The sequence below is a fragment of the Mixophyes fleayi genome, chromosome 5, assembly GCF_038048845.1.
Source record: "Mixophyes fleayi isolate aMixFle1 chromosome 5, aMixFle1.hap1, whole genome shotgun sequence".
Taxonomy (NCBI): Eukaryota; Metazoa; Chordata; class Amphibia; order Anura; family Limnodynastidae; genus Mixophyes; species Mixophyes fleayi.
The window spans coordinates 276410377-276434091 of record NC_134406.1 but is presented as its reverse complement, the minus strand read 5'-3'; the positions used below and the strand labels follow the sequence as shown (position 1 = coordinate 276434091).

At 47.1% G+C, this 23715-nt stretch overlaps 1 protein-coding gene across 9 annotated transcripts in view; it reads left to right on the top strand.

Annotated features, from left to right (window-relative positions):
* Window positions 1–23074, top strand: part of MAP4 (microtubule associated protein 4) — a 73765-nt gene extending 50691 nt beyond the window's left edge. For 2 of the 9 annotated variants that reach the window (XM_075214205.1, XM_075214214.1), the window contains 12 exons: window positions 9504–9592; window positions 10580–10789; window positions 11649–11814; window positions 11905–11967; window positions 12176–12585; window positions 12979–13107; window positions 14694–14786; window positions 16680–16736; window positions 17029–17110; window positions 17704–17780; window positions 17915–18080; window positions 18820–23074. In XM_075214205.1, coding sequence (XP_075070306.1) covers window positions 9504–9592; window positions 10580–10789; window positions 11649–11814; window positions 11905–11967; window positions 12176–12585; window positions 12979–13107; window positions 14694–14786; window positions 16680–16736; window positions 17029–17110; window positions 17704–17780; window positions 17915–18080; window positions 18820–18827 — 1550 coding nt within the window. In that variant the 3' untranslated portion in view covers window positions 18828–23074. The remainder of the gene's footprint in view (window positions 1–9503; window positions 9593–10579; window positions 10790–11648; window positions 11815–11904; window positions 11968–12175; window positions 12586–12978; window positions 13108–14693; window positions 14787–16679; window positions 16737–17028; window positions 17111–17703; window positions 17781–17914; window positions 18081–18819) is intronic. The other 7 variants (XM_075214206.1, XM_075214210.1, XM_075214209.1 and 4 more) reach the window with 7 other exon arrangements.
* Window positions 23075–23715: the final 641 nt, after the last annotated feature.

Sequence of the window (23715 nt, the reverse complement as noted above, 5' to 3'; positions counted from 1 at the left end):
CACCTTTTTAAGTTTACAACTAAATAATATATTACTTTGCTGTGTTTTTCTACTATCTGTATTCTTGGATTCTGCTGCATTTTTCGTTGGTACTAAAGAGAAACTGGGTAGAAATACTCCATAAAGCCTGGATTACAGATTAGAAAAGCGTTAAGAAATCAAATTTAAATGAAGAACTTTTTATAAAACCCAAAATACTAAATATGATGACAGGTTTGTAGTTAATTATTGTTGCAATTTATGTAGGTGTAGTGCGCTTTATAACAGAAATAAACGAATCTAGGCGAGGCCACACGGGGAAATTTGTGTAAAATGTAATTTCTTCTAGTAATATAAACACAGATATCGGGAGAGAATACTGTATTGGTGCAGTAACAGTATATTACTATTGTGGTGCAGATAACACAATCTGATCTATTTACTCCTTTATCCCAGACATGGGTCACTGAGTACAAAGCAAGGTGCGATTATACCAGGACTTGTGTAATTCTCCAGTATGCAGTAAATGAATCAATCTGGTAATTAAAGTGCCCAGAGATGGAAGTTGCATTAATCAATGACAGACATAGATATTGGTTGAATTGAAGAGCGTTAATAGGTGCAATGTAGATGTAATTGCTGTATTATCGTTATAATAGTTGGTGCCCGGTAATAGCCCTGGGCACACATCAGGATGGGCTAAAATTGTGGCTTAAAAAGTTTGCAGTAATCTGTGATTCCCAAATAACTGCCTGGTTCATCATTGGACAGGTTTCACAGGATGACTTCCTGGTAGCCCTCAAGTCAAAAGAATGTGCTTATCGAGATGAAGCCTGTATGGTTATGTGTGTGTGTAATATTCAGGGTTAATAGCATTATTATCACATGGGCAAGTTACATTCTGCAGGGAACCAGCCGAGCCCATTGGTATATGACTGAACCATAAGACTGAGCTGTTTTAGTTGGGAATGAATAGTCTCCGGAAGCTCCAGGCTGACCCATTCACTGGATGTGTTCATAGCTAGCCAGAATACAAAACAGGCCAGGCCCCAACAGTGAGGAGACGGAGATATTTATGGAGCCAACCAAGAAAAGACTGCCAACCTCCGCCTGGCACCCGAGCCAGGAATCTGTTTGTTTCTGTGATGATTGGGCAGAGGGGTCGTCCTTGGATTGAGGGCCGTCCCATGGAGGAGAGGTGTAATACATACAACATAAAGGGAGCCCCTCCCCCAACAATGGTGGAGACCCACTTCCCTGAGCTCTCTGTTGATGCGCAGCAGAAGTCCTATCTGCAGATCTGTATATGGAACGCCATCCGATCGCGTCACGGCCTTGTGCCTCAGACCACTACTTACTTTGTAAATGAATAGTGAAATCCGATAGGGTTTTGGGTTGTTTGATGATACAATGTGGATAACCGGGAGAAAGGTCACGTGTGCGAGGTTGTATGGTCAATGTTGATGTCCACCCGCCAGATCTCATGGCAACCTGTGGCCGGGGCAGAGCTACAGGAGCCGGTTTGTGTCTGTAGTTCTCTAGGCAGCGGATTACAGCACCTTTCTCCTGTGCACCAGCTTTCAGGATGATGCGTTGGTTAGAAGGTGGCTCTGCACCACGGATGAAGGGTTACACTTTCCATGTGACAGAATGGGGTTTGTGTCGTAAGCATCTGACAAGCTGAGGGGGGTCACTTGGTTTCGGTAACCCCTCCCCCTCTCACTTATGTTACGTCTTTAGAAAATTCAAGTTATGTAACCTTAGTTTGAAAGTGTTGCAGAATTCAGTCATTGGAGCTGTGGCAACAGTTAGTTTCTGTGATTATCTGTCCCTAGCACAGAGGGGTGTATGTCCCTAATGTATCTATGTGCGGTCTATGAATGAACGGACTGTTTCCTATTTCTACTTTTCTAGGCCTCACCTCTCATTATAGACTGTTTTCCAGTAGTACATAGCTGCAAGCTGTAGTACTGAGGGTACTGTTACAGGGAAGTCACTCTGTATTGTTCAGTACATAAGCCAGACCTACTTGCTCCTTTAGAAGATGAGCACAGTCCTATAATAATGTATTGATATAGTCCCACTAACTCCGCAGCGCTGTACAGAGAACTCGCACACATCAGTTCCTGCCCCATTGGAGCTTACAGTCTAAATGCCCATACATTTGTTTCTTAAGCTGGGTGCACACCGCTGCAATCTTACTGCAGATTCCATTTCTGTAACTATTTCACAAACAGCTGAAAGTCCCGATGATCATGCAGATTCCTGTGTACACAGCGGCACGATTTACCTTCAGATCTGTGATCTTCATCTCTCATAACCATCTGCTGAGAAGAGGGTGACTCTGTACACTGTACAGATATCTGCCTACACTGCTGGTGGTGGGTGTGTACACACTACAGATATCTGCCTACACTGCTGGTGGTGAGTGTGTACACTGTACAGATATCTGCCTACACTGCTGGTGGTGAGTGTGTACACTGTACAGATATCTGCCTACACTGCTGGTGGTGAGTGTGTACCCTGTACAGATATCTGCCTACACTGCTGGTGGTGAGTGTGTACACTGTACAGATATCTGCCTACACTGCTGGTGGTGAGTGTGTACACTGTACAGATATCTGCCTACACTGCTGGTGGTGAGTGTGTACACTGTACAGATATCTGCCTGCACTGCTGGTGGTGTGTGTACACTGTACAGATATCTGCCTACACTGCTGGTGGTGAGTGTGTACACTGTACAGATATCTGCCTACACTGCTGGTGGTGACTCTGTACACTGTACAGATATCTGCCTACACTGCTGGTGGTGAGTGTGTACACTGTACAGATATCTGCCTACACTGCTGGTGGTGAGTGTGTACACTGTACAGATATCTGCCTGCACTGCTGGTGGTGAGTGTGTACACTGTACAGATATCTGCCTACACTGCTGGTGGTGAGTGTGTACACTGTACAGATATCTGCCTACGCTGCTGGTGGTGAGTGTGTACACTGTACAGATATCTGCCTACGCTGCTGGTGGTGAGTGTGTACACTGTACAGATATCTGCCTACACTGCTGGTGGTGACTCTGTACACTGTACAGATATCTGCCTACACTGCTGGCTGTGAGTGTGTACACTGTACAGATATCTGCCTACACTGCTGGTGGTGAGTGTGTACACTGTACAGATATCTGCCTACACTGCTGGTGGTGAGTGTGTACACTGTACAGATATCTGCCTACGCTGCTGGTGGTGAGTGTGTACATTGTACAGATATCTGCCTACACTGCTGGTGGTGAGTGTGTACACTGTACAGATATCTGCCTACACTGCTGGTGGTGAGTGTGTACACTGTACAGATATCTGCCTGCACTGCTGGTGGTGAGTGTGTACACTGTACAGATATCTGCCTACGCTGCTGGTGGTGAGTGTGTACACACTGTACAGATATCTGCCTTCACTGCTGGTGGTGAGTGTGTACACTGTACAGATATCTGCCTACGCTGCTGGTGGTGAGTGTGTACACTGTACAGATATCTGCCTACGCTGCTGGTGGTGAGTGTGTACACACTGTACAGATATCTGCCTTCACTGCTGGTGGTGAGTGCGTACACTGTACAGATATCTGCCTACACTGCTGGTGGTGAGTGTGTACACTGTACAGATATCTGCCTTCACTGCTGGTGGTGAGTGCGTACACTGTACAGATATCTGCCTACACTGCTGGTGGTGTGTGTACACTGTACAGATATCTGCCTACACTGCTGGTGGTGAGTGTGTACACTGTACAGATATCTGCCTACACTGCTGGTGGTGAGTGTGTACACTGTACAGATATCTGCCTACACTGCTGGTGGTGAGTGCGTACACTGTACAGATATCTGCCTACACTGCTGGTGGTGAGTGTGTACACTGTACAGATATCTGCCTACGCTGCTGGTGGTGAGTGTGTACACACTGTACAGGTATCTGCCTACACTGCTGGTGGTGAGTGTATACACTGTACAGATATCTGCCTACGCTGCTGGTGGTGAGTGTGTACACACTGTACAGGTATCTGCCTACACTGCTGGTGGTGAGTGTATACACTGTACAGGTATCTGCCTACACTGCTGGTGGTGAGTGTGTACACTGTACAGATATCTGCCTACACTGCTGGTGGTGAGTGTGTACACTGTACAGATATCTGCCTACACTGCTGGTGGTGAGTGTGTACACTGTACAGATATCTGCCTACGCTGCTGGTGGTGAGTGTGTACACTGTACAGATATCTGCCTACACTGCTGGTGGTGAGTGTGTACACTGTACAGATATCTGCCTACACTGCTGGTGGTGAGTGTGTACACTGTACAGATATCTGCCTACACTGCCGGTGGTGAGTGTGTACACTGTACAGATATCTGCCTACACTGCTGGTGGTGAGTACGTACACTGTACAGATATCTGCCTACACTGCTGGTGGTGAGTGTGTACACTGTACAGATATCTGCCTACACTGCTGGTGGTGAGTGTGTACACTGTACAGATATCTGCCTACACTGCTGGTGGTGAGTGCGTACACTGTACAGATATCTGCCTACACTGCTGGTGGTGAGTGTGTACACTGTACAGATATCTGCCTTCACTGCTGGTGGTGACTGTGTACACTGTACAGATATCTGCCTTCACTGCTGGTGGTGAGTGTGTACACTGTACAGATATCTGCCTACACTGCTGGTGGTGAGTGTGTACACTGTACAGATATCTGCCTACACTGCTGGTGGTGAGTGTGTACACTGTACAGATATCTGCCTACACTGCTGGTGGTGGTGTGTACACTGTACAGATATCTGCCTACGCTGCTGGTGGTGAGTGTGTACACTGTACAGATATCTGCCTACGCTGCTGGTGGTGAGTGTGTACCCTGTACAGATATCTGCCTACGCTGCTGGTGGCGAGTGTGTACACTGTACAGATATCTGCCTACGCTGCTGGTGGTGAGTGTGTACCCTGTACAGATATCTGCCTACGCTGCTGGTGGTGAGTGCGTACACTGTACAGATATCTGCCTACGCTGCTGGTGGTGAGTGTGTACACTGTACAGATATCTGCCTACGCTGCTGGTGGTGAGTGTGTACACTGTACAGATATCTGCCTACACTGCTGGTGGTGAGTGCGTACACTGTACAGATATCTGCCTACACTGCTGGTGGTGAGTGTGTACACTGTACAGATATCTGCCTACACTGCTGGTGGTGAGTGTGTACACTGTACAGATATCTGCCTGCACTGCTGGTGGTGAGTGTGTACACTGTACAGATATCTGCCTGCACTGCCGGTGGTGACTCTGTACCCTGTACAGATATCTGCCTGCGCTGCCGGTGGTGACTCTGTACACTGTACAGATATCTGCCTGCGCTGCCGGTGGTGAGTGTGTACACTGTACAGATATCTGCCTACGCTGCCGGTGGTGAGTGTGTACACTGTACAGATATCTGCCTACGCTGCTGGTGGTGAGTGTGTACACTGTACAGATATCTGCCTACGCTGCTGGTGGTGAGTGCGTACACTGTACAGATATCTGCCTACGCTGCTGGTGGTGAGTGTGTACACTGTACAGATATCTGCCTACGCTGCTGGTGGTGAGTGTGTACACTGTACAGATATCTGCCTACACTGCTGGTGGTGAGTGTGTACACTGTACAGATATCTGCCTACGCTGCTGGTGGTGAGTGTGTACACTGTACAGATATCTGCCTACGCTGCTGGTGGTGAGTGTGTACACTGTACAGATATCTGCCTACGCTGCTGGTGGTGAGTGTGTACACTGTACAGATATCTGCCTACACTGCTGGTGGTGAGTGTGTACACTGTACAGATATCTGCCTACACTGCTGGTGGTGAGTGTGTACACTGTACAGATATCTGCCTACACTGCTGGAGGTGAGTGTGTACACTGTACAGATATCTGCCTACACTGCTGGTGGTGAGTGTGTACACTGTACAGATATCTGCCTACACTGCTGGTGGTGAGTGTGTACACTGTACAGATATCTGCCTACGCTGCTGGTGGTGAGTGTGTACACTGTACAGATATCTGCCTGCACTGCTGGTGGTGAGTGTGTACACTGTACAGATATCTGCCTGCACTGCTGGTGGTGACTCTGTACCCTGTACAGATATCTGCCTGCACTGCTGGTGGTGACTCTGTACACTGTACAGATATCTGCCTACACTGCTGGTGGTGAGTGTGTACACTGTACAGATATCTGCCTACGCTGCCGGTGGTGAGTGCGTACACTGTACAGATATCTGCCTACACTGCTGGTGGTGAGTGTGTACACTGTACAGATATCTGCCTACGCTGCTGGTGGTGAGTGTGTACACTGTACAGATATCTGCCTACGCTGCTGGTGGTGAGTGTGTACACACTGTACAGATATCTGCCTTCACTGCTGGTGGTGAGTGCGTACACTGTACAGATATCTGCCTACGCTGCCGGTGGTGAGTGTGTACACTGTACAGATATCTGCCTACACTGCTGGTGGTGAGTGTGTACACTGTACAGATATCTGCCTACACTGCTGGTGGTGAGTGTGTACACTGTACAGATATCTGCCTACACTGCTGGTGGTGTGTGTACACTGTACAGATATCTGCCTACACTGCTGGTGGTGAGTGTGTACACTGTACAGATATCTGCCTACACTGCTGGTGGTGAGTGTGTACACTGTACAGATATCTGCCTACACTGCTGGTGGTGAGTGTGTACACTGTACAGATATCTGCCTACACTGCTGGCTGTGAGTGTGTACACTGTACAGATATCTGCCTACACTGCTGGTGGTGAGTGTGTACACTGTACAGATATCTGCCTACACTGCTGGTGGTGAGTGCGTACACTGTACAGATATCTGCCTACACTGCTGGTGGTGAGTGCGTACACTGTACAGATATCTGCCTACGCTGCCGGTGGTGAGTGTGTACACTGTACAGATATCTGCCTACGCTGCTGGTGGTGAGTGTGTACACTGTACAGATATCTGCCTACACTGCTGGTGGTGAGTGTGTACACTGTACAGATATCTGCCTACACTGCTGGCTGTGAGTGTGTACACTGTACAGATATCTGCCTACACTGCTGGTGGTGAGTGTGTACACTGTACAGATATCTGCCTACGCTGCTGGTGGTGAGTGCGTACACTGTACAGATATCTGCCTACGCTGCTGGTGGTGAGTGTGTACACTGTACAGATATCTGCCTTCACTGCTGGTGGTGAGTGTGTACCCTGTACAGATATCTGCCTACGCTGCTGGTGGTGAGTGTGTACACTGTACAGATATCTGCCTACACTGCTGGTGGTGAGTGTGTACACTGTACAGATATCTGCCTACACTGCTGGTGGTGGTGTGTACACTGTACAGATATCTGCCTACACTGCTGGTGGTGAGTGTGTACACTGTACAGATATCTGACTACACTGCTGGTGGTGAGTGTGTACACTGTACAGATATCTGCCTGCGCTGCTGGTGGTGAGTGTGTACACTGTACAGATATCTGACTACACTGCTGGTGGTGAGTGTGTACACTGTACAGATATCTGCCTTCACTGCTGGTGGTGGTGTGTACACTGTACAGATATCTGCCTACGCTGCTGGTGGTGAGTGTGTACACTGTACAGATATCTGCCTACGCTGCTGGTGGTGAGTGTGTACACTGTACAGATATCTGCCTACACTGCCGGTGGTGAGTGTGTACACTGTACAGATATCTGCCTACACTGCTGGTGGTGAGTGTGTACACTGTACAGATATCTGCCTGCACTGCTGGTGGTGAGTGCGTACACTGTACAGATATCTGCCTACACTGCTGGTGGTGAGTGTGTACACTGTACAGATATCTGCCTACACTGCTGGTGGTGAGTGCGTACACTGTACAGATATCTGCCTACGCTGCTGGTGGTGAGTGTGTACACTGTACAGATATCTGCCTACACTGCTGGTGGTGAGTGCGTACACTGTACAGATATCTGCCTGCACTGCTGGTGGTGAGTGTGTACACAGTACAGATATCTGACTACACTGCTGGTGGTGAGTGTGTACACTGTACAGATATCTGCCTACACTGCTGGTGGTGAGTGTGTACACACTGTACAGATATCTGCCTACACTGCTGGTGGTGAGTGCGTACACTGTACAGATATCTGCCTACACTGCTGGTGGTGAGTGTGTACACTGTACAGATATCTGCCTACACTGCTGGTGGTGAGTGTGTACACTGTACAGATATCTGCCTACACTGCTGGTGGTGAGTGCGTACACTGTACAGATATCTGCCTGCACTGCTGGTGGTGAGTGTGTACACAGTACAGATATCTGACTACACTGCTGGTGGTGAGTGTGTACACACTGCCACATTTGTCTTCCCATCGTTTATAGTGATACTTTGGAAGTTTATGAAACGGAATAAACCGATGAGATGTGCTTTGGTATAAAACATGATAGCGAGCGCATACACACAATGCGATATCTTACCAAACGGTTATGAATTGTGTGATCTGCACGATGGCTACAGAGGTGTGTACCCAGCTTCACTGATGACATAAGAGGAATACAGAGGAAAAAATCATTCATGGTCCGAATATCTTCAGATAATTCCAGATGTAGTAAAATATCCTATGATTGAGTGGTGAGCGGAGCTTAGTCTGTAGGATGCGCTGCCTGCAGATCTCTGACATTCTCCTGACCTGAGCTATGAATGAGAAGTAATGTTATGTGACAGCATCCGGCTGCATCTCTGCACAGTGCTTTCATGTTCTGTTCTCCGCCACAGTAACCCTGCCAAGGATCTCAGACACCCCTGGGGGGAGCACATGGGGCTGAACCCCTGATAGAATATGGAATATCCATTATATAACTGGGACATTGAGTGCAAGTGTTACTGAAACTCCGCAGAATTTGGAGCCTTCACACGTAGCTCCCCCGTCCGTTACATCCCTTTACCCAGCTAATGATGCAAATCTATAACTGGCAACTTGTAAAGTGGAGTTAGTGCCAGGCATGGATGGGTGAGGTGTGTGGCTTGGTGGGTGCACATCCTCAGTGGTGGGCGAAGTGTGATTGGTGCTGGAACGGCGCGATATTGGTGGGCATGGTATGTGGACATGCGGCGTGGAAGGGCGCGATGTGTGGATTGAAGGCAGGGGCAGCGACGTGGATTTGCTTGGTTTGATGGCAGACCGTTCACTCTGCTTTCTGCATGTTTGGAAAGTTGTTCACTGGTTTGTTTTTTGCACGTTTATTATAGTTCACTAATCACTTGTGCCGGATAGAGCTGTTTTCTTTATCCACATAGTGGGATTTAGGGGACATCACTCAGTACAACCTACAGAGGCCTGTAACAATGACCACTTGTATAGTGTGGAACTAACCTGCATCTAGATCACAAGTGTCTGTTTCCATCTGAGCGTTATTCTTGTTTACACTGTGATTATGGCTGAACGGTGTAATGTTACAGCTGCTGCCGAAATAACCAGACTCTTGCTTTCTTCATTCAGGGGCTAAACCGGCTGACGTTATAATAGGAAGTGACATCACCGCTCCCCCGAACAAGGAGCTTCCTGCTAGTCCTGAGAAGAAAGTCAAGGTATGATCTCAGCGTCCTGCTCTAACAGTGACCCCTATAGATTCCATCAGGAAGTCCCCTACCCCAAGTTAGCGTACCCAATCTGGGAGTGTACAGCGCAGAGGAGTGGTGCAGAGACCCAGTAGTGTCTAGCATGATTAGCTCTCCGGCGCCACCTAGCTACTGCACGGCATCCCCCCCAGCATTCCTTACTGCTGTTAGAGGTTTGCTATGTACAGACACATTTAAACATTGATGAAAGTATAACAATCTGCATTGACTGATCCTCTTAAGCGTGTCACACAAGTGCATGCTAGGTCCTCCATATGTAACCTATAAAAATCCTATTCTGCATAAAATGTTATGTTCATAGAGGAACAATAAGCAGGAGACAATATGGCCATAGGATGGTATATGGGTTCTTCATAGTGCTCCAGAGACAGATAAAGCCTCGTGGCTATGTCCATCTCTGTCCTTATTGGTGAAAAGTGGTCAGTGAGGAGTCGTATGCACTGTTACGTGACATTAATGTATGTAGCTAACAGTCTACAAATAAAGAGTAAGTGCAGACCTCTTCCATGTCTCGGAGAGAAGAGCGAATCTGACGACGTAGTTATGTATCGGACCCTGGGGCTTCTAGAATAACTGCACCATGTAGATAGAATATTGTGTGCAATGGTTTCCATCTCTGTCTAGTATGTTACCATGTTACAGACCACAAGCTTGGCACTGAGCATTCGCCCAGTGGGCAGTGATTATAGATCGATCAGTAATATTCAGCTTTCAATGGGAGAGAATAAAGTGTTCACACCTCTGAAGACACAAAACACATGTCGGAGCCCTTACTAAGATGTAAATCCGGATATTGACAATATAAGATGGAAATAGTGTCCTGGTTTCTGTGCAGATCAGAGCTTAGTCCGGGGATTGAGTAACCGTGTGCTGTGCTTGCATTCTCCACCATTCTATATATTCTTTATAACTATCATTTCTTGTATCCATATAAAGGGTTCAACTGCGACTCCAAGCAAGGCTGCCACAGCGACCCCTAAAGGCAAACCTCTGTCTGCAACCAGCCCCAAGAAATTGGTCTCCTCAACTCTCACCCAGCCAAAAAAGCCCAGCAGCCCTGCTCCTGCCCCGAACACCAACTCTACCCCAAAGCGCCCCCTTGGGAGTGTGGTGAAAGCTGCAACACCTAAAGACACAAAGCCAAAGGTAAGTGGTTATGTTGCCTGAGCATCCTCCTGGGTGACCTCTGGCTGCCGGGGTCTGATCCCATTGTCTGCGTCCCAGTTTCACCACAAGGGAGAACCTTACATTTAGTAAAGGATAAAGCGTTTCAGAATAATCAGAGGGGTCTCTTGAAAACCATTAAATGCATCAGACGTGGCTTGGTATAAATTTGTGCTGAATAGTGGTTACATTGAATACACCTTTTACCCATGGAGTAGGTAACTGGGTAAACATTGGCATCACGCTGGGTACTTGTTCCTACGTGACTCTGGCTGAGCTTCTAGCACACGGTTTATTTAGAATCAGAGCTGTCCCATGTAGCGCTCGGTGTGTTGGTTTTCAATGGGGCCATCTGGTATAATTAATTAAGATTACAATAGAATTTCTCTCTTCAGAGCGAAGTGCCCCAATTAATTCTATTTCATGCTGGTAATTTCCATCACCATTCAGGGCCGTCAATGTTAAATCAATAGCATTTGTCGCTGTGGATGTATAACGTGGCTGTCGCTTCCCACCTTTCTGTCGTACCCATTACATCATCCAGTATGCGATCCTAGCGGGGGATAAGTACATAATGTACACCAGGCTTTATTCTGTCATTAGCGTATTACACAAAGGGAGATCTGTTGCTGGGTTAGATTGGATGTTGCAGTCTATACGTTGCTGTTGTGATTTATTGAAGGAGTTCTGATCTCCAGATCAAGTGACCGTAAACTCTGGAAGCTGAAGATTAAACAATTAGATTTTATTTATATTGTATTACCATGTTGTGTAATTACTTTTGCAACTGAATTATTTTGTGATTTATAATGAGTCATATTGGATACCTTGTGATTGGCAGAGTCCTGTAAAGACCCCAGACAAGAAGACCCCAATTCCTGTAAGCACCCCTCGCTCTGCAGCGAAGGCCAGTCCTGTGGCCTCCAAACTCAACTCATCCACAGTAGCTGGAACTACTACAGGAGGCGTAGCTGCAAAATCCAGCCTCACCCCGAAACGACCAACATGTGAGTTCCCTCCTATTGCTCATGAGAACTAGTCTGGTCTAGATGGGAGGTGAGGCTATAACCTGCTCTAACACTTTGTGTCTTTCTCAGCTCTTAAGAATGATGTGAGGGCTGCAGACGCTAAGAAACCAAATCTAACCAAATCCCCTTCAGGTAGGTAACCCATCTGCGGCTGGGTATGTACAGCCTCTTGATGGACCAGTTATGTATGTTGTGCTCAGACATGGTGGTCCTGTGTGTTGGTGGAATGAGGTCTCATTTTATAGTTACAGAAAGGTGTAAATATGAGACTTGACAATAAATTGTTGCTAACAGACTTTACACTTTTTGTTCTTTTGTAATATGATGTTTAATATTCCAGAATTGAGCCGCCCCAAATCTGTTCCAGCCGATTTAACAAAGAGCAACGGATTAATTCCACCCAGTCCTGGTCCTGCTCCCAGCCGTCCCAAGACCACCAAACCTACTGCTCCCAAAACGCTTACCAGCGCATCTGTAGAGACAAAGAAACTTCCCACTGCTAGGCCTATCCCTGGCAGCAAAACCAGCACGGCTCCTGCGAGTAAATCTGCTGTGGCCCCTGCGAGTAAACCTGCGGCACCCATCAGTAAACCTATCGCTGCTCCCACCAGTAAACCTCTACCTGCTCCTAGCAATAAACCCATCGCTGCTCCCAAACAACCTCGCCCAGCAACGGCCCCTGACCTGAAGAACGTCCGCTCGAAGATTGGATCGACGGATAACCTGAAGCACCAGCCTGGTGGAGGCAAGGTGAGACGTTTCCTCTTTCTGTGATATATTGTACATCCTGCCATTCCCTCCCATAACCTGGCTGCTGTAATATGTTCTGTCCTGATGGTGCCGTGTTCATCGTATGTGGAGAGTCAGTGGGATCTGGCTATTATCCCATTGCTAGCAGTCCGTGAGTCCTCTAGAAAGTAGATGGGTGGCTGTATGTCTGTCACTTTCCCCTCGATACCACCTGCACTATTCACGTCTTCATAGGGACCGCGCATACAGTCAGCGCTGTGCGGAGCTGAGCCGTGGTCACATTGTGAGCTGTCGGCATTTCTCCAGGAAAGGAGGTTTTATGTGGATATATCGGACTTGTAAGATGTCTTCTCAATGCTGTTTTTATAAATCCTCTCACATTTCCCCCACCAGGCAAAAGTAGAGAAAAAACCTGTGCCAGCCAGCACAGCCCGAAAACCTGTACCCACTGCTGCCCCCAAAGCAGCCGGCACTAAATCCACAGACCCCAAAGAGGCTGCACAAAAGCCGAGCAATGGGAAAGTGAGTGTTACTGGCCGCTGCCGCTCTACCTGCTAATCTCTCACTTCCTTCCCTTCCTCACTGCCTTATCTCTTACCTTATTCTGTCACTGGGCCCTACAGGTAAGTATCACACACCCAGATAAACCGTGAGGAAGAACAATGCAGAACTGTACGATACATCCAGACAACACTGTTCTATGATAGAATCCTAGAACGCACTTAGGTCTTTAGATTGTGTATATTGCAGTGACGATGCTGCTTGTGGTTTATTCCATTTTCAGCTTCACCACTCTGTATAATTTGTCTGTTTGTTATTGCATAAGTGTAATGTGATTGGTTGGGATCCACCGGTCGCGTTATGACTTTTACTGACGGACAAAAGATGGGTCTGGTTACATCGCAGCAGATCCTGGTCTGTGGTCATGGCCTGTACATATAGACAATCCGCTGCACGGTCAGGAGATCTAGCGGCCCTCCATAGACATGTACAATCACCCAGTGGGCTGTATGTCCTTTCCACGCTACCCACCCCCTTCTAAAGTTCACCTCCACCAATCTCGTTCCTTACACACGTTTACGTGGCCTGTCACATCTACTAATTGGTTTCTATAATGCAGCTCTGTCAGCCGTTCTTTAGGTCTCTGCAGCAGAGACGGACCCGGTCTGGTCTCACTGACACTGTGACATTGTGGTAATGGTTGCTGTATGTCTCGCCTGGCCCCGCCTCCAGTGACATCACCCACTGTGACATTGTGGTAATGGTTGCTGTATGTCTCGCCTGGCCCCGCCTCCAGTGACATCACCCACTGTGACATTGTGGTAATGGTTGCTGTATGTCTCGCCTGGCCCCGCCTCCAGTGACATCACCCATTGACTATTAATCCATCTTTCTTGCGGTCGACCTGCTCAATTTTGTTTAATTGTTTTAGAAACTTGGGATTGTTGCCGAATATTTAAATCAAAAGTGTGAAAGTCAAAACATTCCATACACTTAAATGATAGATTTTGTGTAGGTTTGTACTTGTGGTGGTATTTATCGCTGCGACAGTTTGTATGCCTGAAAACTATGGGAGTTGTCTGTTATATTACAGAAGGGTCAACATTAAGGATGGCTTCTGTGACCATAGATCAGGTCTTCAGTGCCAAGATATACTTTATATAATGGTACATTGGATAATTCCTTTATTTGGGGCAGCTGTACGGCCGATAGGAGATATTTGTACCTGTTCTCTATGCTATGAAGGACATTATCATGCTTCATATATAAATATATTGTCTGTAAAAGGATAAGGTTGCTGTTTATAGTAATCTTTCCAGGAGTCCTGCACAGCAGTTGGGACTCACCGGGGGAGCTCTTCATACATGAACATTTATTCCAAATAAAACGTAACCATAAACATGGGAGTATCTGCTGAATGCCGGGTATAGTGTATACATTACTGTATCCTACATGGAGAGGGAGGATGGTTCTGTGTTACTGTCTCTCTGTGCACGCTGCTTCTTGTCACTGTCCTTCCCCTCATTCATTAACACTGTTCTGTGTTGTGTGTTTCTAACCGTACCTCTCCACTTCTGTGTCGTTTTCTCCATCCTCTCACACTCTAGGTCCAGATAGTGTCCAAAAAAGTCAACTACACCCATGTCCGCTCCAAGTGTGGCTCAAAGGACAATATTAAGCATGTCCCTGGTGGTGGGAATGTAAGTATGGGTGCAGGGCTTCTAATATCCATCCTAACCGTGTCTGTGTGCCCAGGGGGTCTCTGCACAGAGCTTATATATGTGTATCTCCGGTCTGGTTACATAGATTGTATTCCAACAATAGAAGTATTTTCCTCAGAAATTGTTACAATGTTAAGATAATGAAATACAAAAACCAGCATTCAGTTATAGGTTGAATACACTATTTATAAGCAGAATCATGGCATTTTATTAAATTAGTATAAAGCATCAGGGATGGGAGTCTGTGTTCCCTTCAGTATCTGCTCTGGGAGAAGCGCCGATTGTTTCTCAGAATGAGAAGCTCCACCCACACAATCTGCACACTGAGGATCATTGCTCCCTGGGTGGAGAAGCCCTGCCCACACACTGAGGATCATTGCTCCCTAGGTGGAGAAGCCCCGCCCACACAATGAGGATCATTGCTCCCTAGGTGGAGAAGCCCCGCCCACACAATGAGGATCATTGCTCCCTAGGTGGAGAAGCCCCGCCCACACAATGAGGATCATTGCTCCCTAGGTGGAGAAGCCCCGCCCACACAATGAGGATCATTGCTCCCTAGGTGGAGAAGCCCCGCCCACACAATGAGGATCATTGCTCCCTAGGTGGAGAAGCCCCGCCCACACAATGAGGATCATTGCTCCCTAGGTGGAGAAGCCCCGCCCACACAATGAGGATCATTGCTCCCTAGGTGGGGAAGCCCCGCCCACACACTGAGGATCATTGCTCCCTAGGTGGGGAAGCCCCGCCCACACACATTGCACATTTATCCTGAGGAGTCTTCACTTGGGGGTCAGGCTTTTGGGGTAGCCCTGACCCGATGTATACAACGTTAGACAACAGTGTTTCCAGAAGTACATTGTGATCTGCAGTTAGTGCTGGTTTTTGTTACATTCAGTCTTTATAAAGTTATGGACTTGTTGGTGAATTAGAAACCTAAATTAATCTGCATCTTGTGCTTTGCTTTCCTGTGTCGTATAACACTCTGCACTTAATCATGGGATGTGCGCTGCACCCTGCGTTTCTCCCAGGCCGCGCACATCATGCGGAAAAAGTTCATCCAGCAGTAATTCTGTGGGTGCATCCTGGGAACTGTTCAGCTCGTACGTGGCAGGTCACATGACCTACATTAACCCTTTACACTGCGTACATACAGTGAATCTGAGACTGTACCATACGTTTATACGCAGACACTCCGGCCCACTCTGCGCATTTCTTCTGAGGTTCATTCATTTTACTCCATTCTAAGCTTCATTCTCCATCTGAGCAGTTCTGTAGCACAGACGGATTTTTCTGTCCTCCACAAATGGTATTTTCATGGTTTGTAGAGGAACTGTACCCGCGTTTATCTTATTATCCTGCATGAATGATATCTATGTAGATGCTGAGTGAGGATCAGGATTGTATCGTCCTCCATAATGTGTAACGCTCCTTGGGTTCTCTGTATCTCTGGGAGTCATTATACATCCTGGACGTGTACTGGTCAATCGGAGAATGTTTTCTCAGTGATTATTTCCTATATCCCTGTTCTAGGAGGAAGTAGAATGATTCTAATCCTGAGTGACTTGTTCTTGGCACTAATGTGTAACCCCGTGAGGCTCCGTGCCTGGTGTAACAGGGACAGACTGTAAATACACTTCTAACCTGAGATATAATCACTGTTCAGTTATATATACAACAGGCACAGTTTATAGAATGTAGTACAAATAGGATAATGTCATTTATCAGGTATCCAGCCCACAGGACAGCCCACAAATGATGTCCTTTTGTTTCTCACTTTATCTCTCTCCACCCTTCTGCTCATGGCTTGGTCTATCTCTCCTGCCTGCCCTCCAATACTTCAGAACAACAAACTAAATGACCTATTATTTGCAGGTAACTAATGCTGCAAAACCAGCCGTATCCAGCAACCACAAAGCAGGCGCTGCCAATGTGAGTAATGAGGTCACAGATGCCTCCTACCTCTGTCCTATTCCAGGTAGCACAGGTCCCAGCCTGAGATTTCCTTGTATGTACATTTTATAGCAGATTAACTGCGATACTACCGTTGTTCTAACCAGATTGGTTAACTCTCGCTGAGCACAAGTGAAATGTGAATAGAAATTGTTAACCTGGCGCTGCCAATGCTGGTGGAGGATCCATAGTTCAGGGCCGGCCCAGAGATGGGCGAGGATGTGAATGTAGTGATCAGTTGTTTTACACCCTGATTTTATTCCCCATCTAGGTGCAAATCCTGAACAGGAAAGTTGATGTATCAAAAGTTTCAGCAAAGTGCGGCTCAAAAACAAATCTGAAAAACAAGCCAGGTAAATACTGGGGGCGATGTGACTTCACTAAGATTGTGGGCAGTCTGCCCCCTGGTGCGGCGGGGAGGGAGGGGGAGTCTGCCCCCCTGGTGGGGAGGGAGGGGGAGTCTGCCCCCTGGTGCGGCGGGGAGGGAGGGGGAAGTCGCAGGCAGTCTGCCCCCCTGGTGCGGCGGGGAGGGAGGGGGAGTCTGCCCCCTGGTGCGGCGGGGAGGGAGGGGGAGTCTGCCCCCTGGTGCGGAAGGGAAGGAGGGGGAGTCGCAGGCAGTCTGCCCCCCTGGTGCGGCGGGGAGGGAGGGGGAGTCTGCCCCCTGGTGGGGCGGGGAGGGGGAGTCGCAGGCAGTCTGCCCCCCTGGTGCGGCGGGGAGGGAGGGGGAGTCTGCCCCCCTGGTGCGGCGGGGAGGGAGGGGGAGTCTGCCCCCCTGGTGCGGCGGGGAGGGGGTGTCGCAGGCAGTCTGCCCCCCTGGTGTGGTGCAGAGTATAATACAGTATAACAGTGTAACTATTGGGACGTGGTCGGAGGAGCAAGCAATGTGGGGGTCTTATTGCAGACTCGTTACCTGGTGATTCCTCATCTGTTCTTCTGTACTTTGTAGGTGGCGGGGACTCTAAATCTGATGAAAACTCTAAGAATCTGGAAGTGAAAACAGAGAGACCTGCGGAACGCGTGAAGGTGAGAGAGCGCTAGAGTACACAGTGGGGGGGGGGGGGGGGGTCACGGGCACCTGTATGGGGGGCAGTAATGAAGTTACTCTCTGTGCCACCATTACACAGCACTAATAGCACTTCCGTTTTACCATCACACAGGAAAATGGGGGAGAACAGGTTGCGCCTCCACAGAACAACAACCTCACCGCTCCCGTAGACGTTACAGCGCAGGACACGCGGGAAAATGGCTTAGAGGAGGCACTTCCCATAAATGGCAGCAACCAAAGGGAAATCCAGAGCTTCAATACGATCATACCAGAGACAAGTAAGAGCTAATCACTCCTGTGCGCGGGGGGGGCAGGGGTGTGTGCGCGCGCGTCCTGGAGCAGAGGGGTACGTGCAGGGAGGGAAGGGGGGGGGGGGGGCAGGTGTCTGACTTTACCTGACGTAAACAGCACAAATGGAAGGTCTACATGATATGTAACTGTGTTATTTATTGTTATTAAATGATCTTGTGCATGTATTTCGATGGTAAAATGAAGTGGAAAAATCACTGGTATAAAAATGAACACACAATATTTATTTATCCATTGAAACATAAAAGGATGTAACTGAACTCAAAATACACAAACCAACGTATATACTAATTATACGGCAGAGTTTTGTCATTGATGTTTGTGAGGACAACATCTACCCCGCGTATCGCCACAATTGTTACGGATGCACAGTATTCCCCTATACCGGCCTGCGCTGCTTTCTGTATTTATTATTATTATTATTATCCTTTATATATGCCTAAACCATACGGAGAATATTGAATCATTCACATGACTCCCTGGCCGGCAGAGCTTACAATCTGCCCCCTCCCTCCCTAGGGTTAATCTTGTTAGAATCCGCTGCCCCCCCACGGTGCTCTCTCCCCGTCCTATTACAGTGCCGTAAGCTGCCCACGTTTACTTCATCCCACCAGCTGCTGGGACCGGGAGCTCAGACCTACCATAGAATGACATTGGCAGTATAGTCATTAGTTATATTATCTGAGAACAAATGCTTTTATTTTCCAGGCGTCTAATGATGAATTTGTGGTGTCGTCTTCCATCTCTCTCATTGTCTGATCTCCCTCCTGTACAACTCCCATCATCTCTCCTTCCCACTTGTTCTCCACCCACCTTCGAAATCGTCACACTGTTTCCCTGCAGATTGACGTCTCCCAAGGATGCCAGCGAGAGATGGACCACGGAGAAGGTGTCTACACCCTAATGCCCATCACACAGCACTTACATCCCCGCTCCTTCCATTGCACATCAGACAGAGGGCTCCTCCCATGGCGTCCTGCGCAAGGGCTCATCTGCCACCTCCTACCACAGCAAGGCTTGTACAACCTCCTCACCTGGTGTCTGGCTTCAGTGATGGGGCGAGGGGCGTGTGATCGGCCCCCATAGGGTGTAAGGCAGATGCATCCTGTGTAATGAATTATCTGTTGTGTTTTTAGCCGTTTATCTCTGGTAGTTCTCTAGGACACGTTGATTCCCCGTGAATGTGGCAGCCAACGTGTACAGTCATATAAACCATTTCTATAGAGTGCAGCGCTGGGGAAAGCGATTTATTATTATTTAATGAACAAATTGAAGATGACGACAATCTCTAGGTTGTTTTTTGAGTGGTTTTATAGGGAGGGAGATTACGGAGCTCCGGATCTTTCTCCATCACCCAGCCAGAGACCACGGTGTCGGCCGGTTATCTCTGCTGCTTTGTGACACCATCCCCATCGCAATCTTGTGTTCCTGTGTTATTATTTAATATTAATAAGGATAAATGTTAAGTATAATTATATATTATGACACTTGCACACGGCGTAGACTCGTCTGTACTGTAGGATTCCAGACCTTGGTGTTGCTGTGGAATCCTCCTACTTATTCCTACATTGCTTCTCATCCCAGTTTCCTTAGTCAGCGACTGGGCTTCTGCTGTGCTAGCTACTACATATCCAGCATTTGTGACCGTGTTTTCTGTTTTTAATGTTCTGTTATTGAAGGGCGGATGAATTACATTGGGCAGAGGCAGGTTGGTAACGGAAAGGTCTTAGTATGTGACGTCTGGATGGAAGCCGGGAGCTCAGACTACTCTCCTTCCATTAACTCTGATCATTGCCCTCCTACAGAGGGTCAGTCTGATCCTGCTTGGTTCATATATGAAGAAATAAAGCGGCGGGATAGAGGTGACCGGGCAGCTCCGGCCCTCGCTCCTGGTTAGTGGCTGTTAAGGGCCGTTATGTGACGTAGGGTAAATCCGATGACAGGGCCCAGGGAAAGCGCTATAACCGAGGTGTTCCCCGTGTGCCAGAAAAGGAAGAATTTCAATATAATTTGCAATTTAAGAAAATGTAGTAATGTTTGAAGGTATAATGAGGAAAAATAAAAACCTGTTTGTGTTTTTTTTTTGTATGTTTTGTTTTTTTGTACAATTGTGGTTTGAACTAACATTTTATGTGCTGTGAAAGACACTAAGGACTGACGTGTAAATAATGTATACTGGGGCCTATCAGAATAGGAGAGAGCGGAGGCAGCGGGCGATGTCGTACCCCAACACTGTACCTACACCCACTTATTGCACTTGTATTTTTTTATATCTGTATTAAAATGTTGCATGATTTCTAATAAAATTACCTAAAATGTGGCAAAATTGCAGTGGTCTGATAGTCTTTAAATATTATGTGCTCAACTATTCAGGATTAAGCAGAAATGGTCCGTCATATGCTTAAACTTTCACCCCTGCACCCCCTTCTTGTGTCGTCCAGCCGTACCCCCTCTCCCGTGTCCTCCACCCTTCCCCCTCCCCGTGTCCTCCACCCGTCACTACTTCGATGTGTGGAATAATCTCACTTGTGCTATTTCCGGATAACCACCTCACTCCTTGTTTAAATAATTAGCAAAGTTCTGATAAACCAGCAGCTTCAGTCATAGTGTAACCTACATTGATAGCTGCTTGCATGTGTTTAGTTTAATCTGCTTGGTGTTTCCCTACTTCCTGTTTTGTCCTGGTCACACGTCAAGGCAGCCATATGACTGCTGGGTCAGTCACTGAGGTGCGAGGCATTGGTGCCTCTCGTCCCTAGTTGGCTCAGATGCTGCATTGTGTGTAGTTGGTTTGTCATCAGGATGTGAGAAACTTGCCATTTATCAACGCTTTGTACATAACCCTGCTCCTATATATGTGTCCATAAGGGGCATCTAGCGAAGTGCTACAATATCCCTCATTCTGCATCGCTGATGTGTTTACTGCTCTATCTGTAGAGAATCCCCTCTGCTGTGTGAATCTCCACAATAAAGTAATATTACTCTGATCACACCAGCCACAAGTGTCATTCTCGCCCAATTATCTCTGAGGTTATACTATTAACATTCAATCCTTAGTGGTCCCTTAGATATTACTCTGATCTGAGCGGCCCCTGGTTCAGACAGCTGGAGTTATACGCTGAATATGTCGGGGGAAATTCATTCTATTCTGTTTGGTGCAATATTTATTATATTTGTTGGATGTCTGAGCAGCTGAACAGATTCAACATTATTTGTACAAACATTAAACCATTACAATATATGAAAGCAGAGCTTGGACTAACGCCTCTGCATGGCTGCCACACGCTGGAGACCACATTCTGAGACCTTGCTACATGCTAGAGGCCATTTCTTCCTGACTAGTAGAATTTAACATATGGACGACAGCTATCTTTAAAACAACAATTTCCCTTCTCCTAGCGCAGCTTCCCGGCTTCTGTGTTGCGCTGAGTTTACGTAGTAACGTGATGATCGGATCAGACTGTTGCCCGTTACAATCATCTATAGTAATTGTCTGGGTCACAGCCACAGAAGCCATAATATATATATTCATTTTTTGACATGGTTGTCTCCGTACATTAAATATTATTTGGGTGAAGATGGCTTCCAGCTCTGGTCTCCGTTGATGCAGAGAATTATGGTATTTAACCCTGTAGTGTCTGTCATCCCAACTGTTCTGTGTTAATTCCTAGTTATGTCTCCAGACCCTGTGAAGTTTTCAGGTATATATCACGGCCATTCTACATCCTGAAATAGGAGGTGTCAGTGTGTGACGCTCAGGACGGACAGTGCTAGGTCTGTACAATGGTTTTATGTCTCTGGTAATCATCGCTGATGGTGGCGCCTCTGCAATTTTGTTCCACGTTTTTCACTTAGGAGCTTACACTAACGAATAGATGGGTTTAGATGTTTGTCCTCCTTGTCTAGGACACATTACTGTCTACCCCTGGTACTGGTATCTCTTGGAGACAAGACCTTGTTGTACACACAGTTCTCTGACATCGGCCTTTAATATCCATAATGGTAAATCTTCGTAAAATCCTTCACCTAATGTGCCGCAGTATTAAATCATCCACCCTGCACTCTGTGCCACGGGCAGCGTTGTATTATTACCTGGTCCCCGGGATAGAACTGATTGTAAAGGATGTCGTCTAGATAACGTCACTAGTGGTTGTCTGGTTACTACCAAGTGTTTAGTTCCATTAGGACAACAACGGAGAAGGAGGAAGACAGGTCACCGCTATGGTACAAATTGCCTGACAACGAACGGTTAATTCTATGTAGCGTGTAGGGCAGTGATGGGTAACCTGTGACACTCCAGGTGTTGTGAAACTACAAGCCCCAGCATGCTTTACCAGCTATCGGCTAGCTATCTACTGGCAAAGCATGCTGGGGCTTGTAGTTTCACAACACCTGGAGTGTCACAGGTTAGACATCACTGGTGTAGGGTCATGTTGAAAACTGTTTGTTATTAGAGGATCTCATAAGGGATCAGTGTGTTCAAAGCACAATATACATTTTCTGCAGCTATTGGACTGTTACCAAATATCTGTAGTAAGTTGAGCGAACTTCAGCTGCAGTGAAACGATCCTCGCCCATATAGATCCTGAGCTAAACGTGTCTCGCCCAGAGCTGGGATTTCTGCCGAGTCCCCAATGCATTTTGGGATGGTTACCCTGCGCTCAGTGGCAGCTCCGAACCATTGTTAGGATGGGGTAGGTCACAAGGAGGAGGAACCTCAGAGATAGAGGTTCAGACAGCAGTAAGTTATGTCCTGGTATCTGGTGGTCAGTGCAGGTAATGGGCTGGGGGTCAGTATTGGAGGGTTGAGGGGAAATGTTTGATACTCTGCTGGAAGAAGCCTCAGGGGCTGGTTTCTGTCTTATTGTAACTGCCTCTGTCATCTGTTACAGCCTTCATGGTATCTTTCAACATAGTGGATCTTTCTATTGTAAAAGGCTGAAATAAAAACTTATAGATGTTACTTATTGTGTCTGGTTTTATTTCATGCAATTGGTTGTTAATGTTATGGCGTTAACTATAAGGTGTTGAGGACATTCTTTGAACAATACCTGAGCACTTGTAAGAGTCAATTTACTACATACATAGATTAGTAAATTTATATTCTGTAGTTGTCTCTATAATACAGTAGAGGGCAGTTGCCTTACATATAGTGTATTATATAAAGGGGTTTTGTGCGATCTTATTAAATAAAACAAAGTATCTTAGGAACATGTTCTTAAGAGGGAGGGAAACACATTTTTCATTTGTTCTGGAAGTTCACGGATTCCAGCGATCAAACCATTGGATACTGTGATAGGTTTTATAGAGGAAGAGAAATAAGATACCTGTGAGGATAATGTTGTAATATGCCTGTATCAGTCTGATAGAGCAGATTCTGTTTAAGAAACAAGAAATGGATTTAATCTGACGGGGTCTATCACAGACGCAGAGTAGAAGTGTGTAAGATATATAATATTACATTGGCCAGTTCTACCATATGCCGCGTGCTACTGTTAGGAACCCCTCCAGCCGGAATCTACTCTGCCAGTCAGGTGTTCACTGGAGCCCCTGATGGTGGGGACAGACTGGGCCGCAGACTGACAGAGGGTCGTGAAGTGTGTA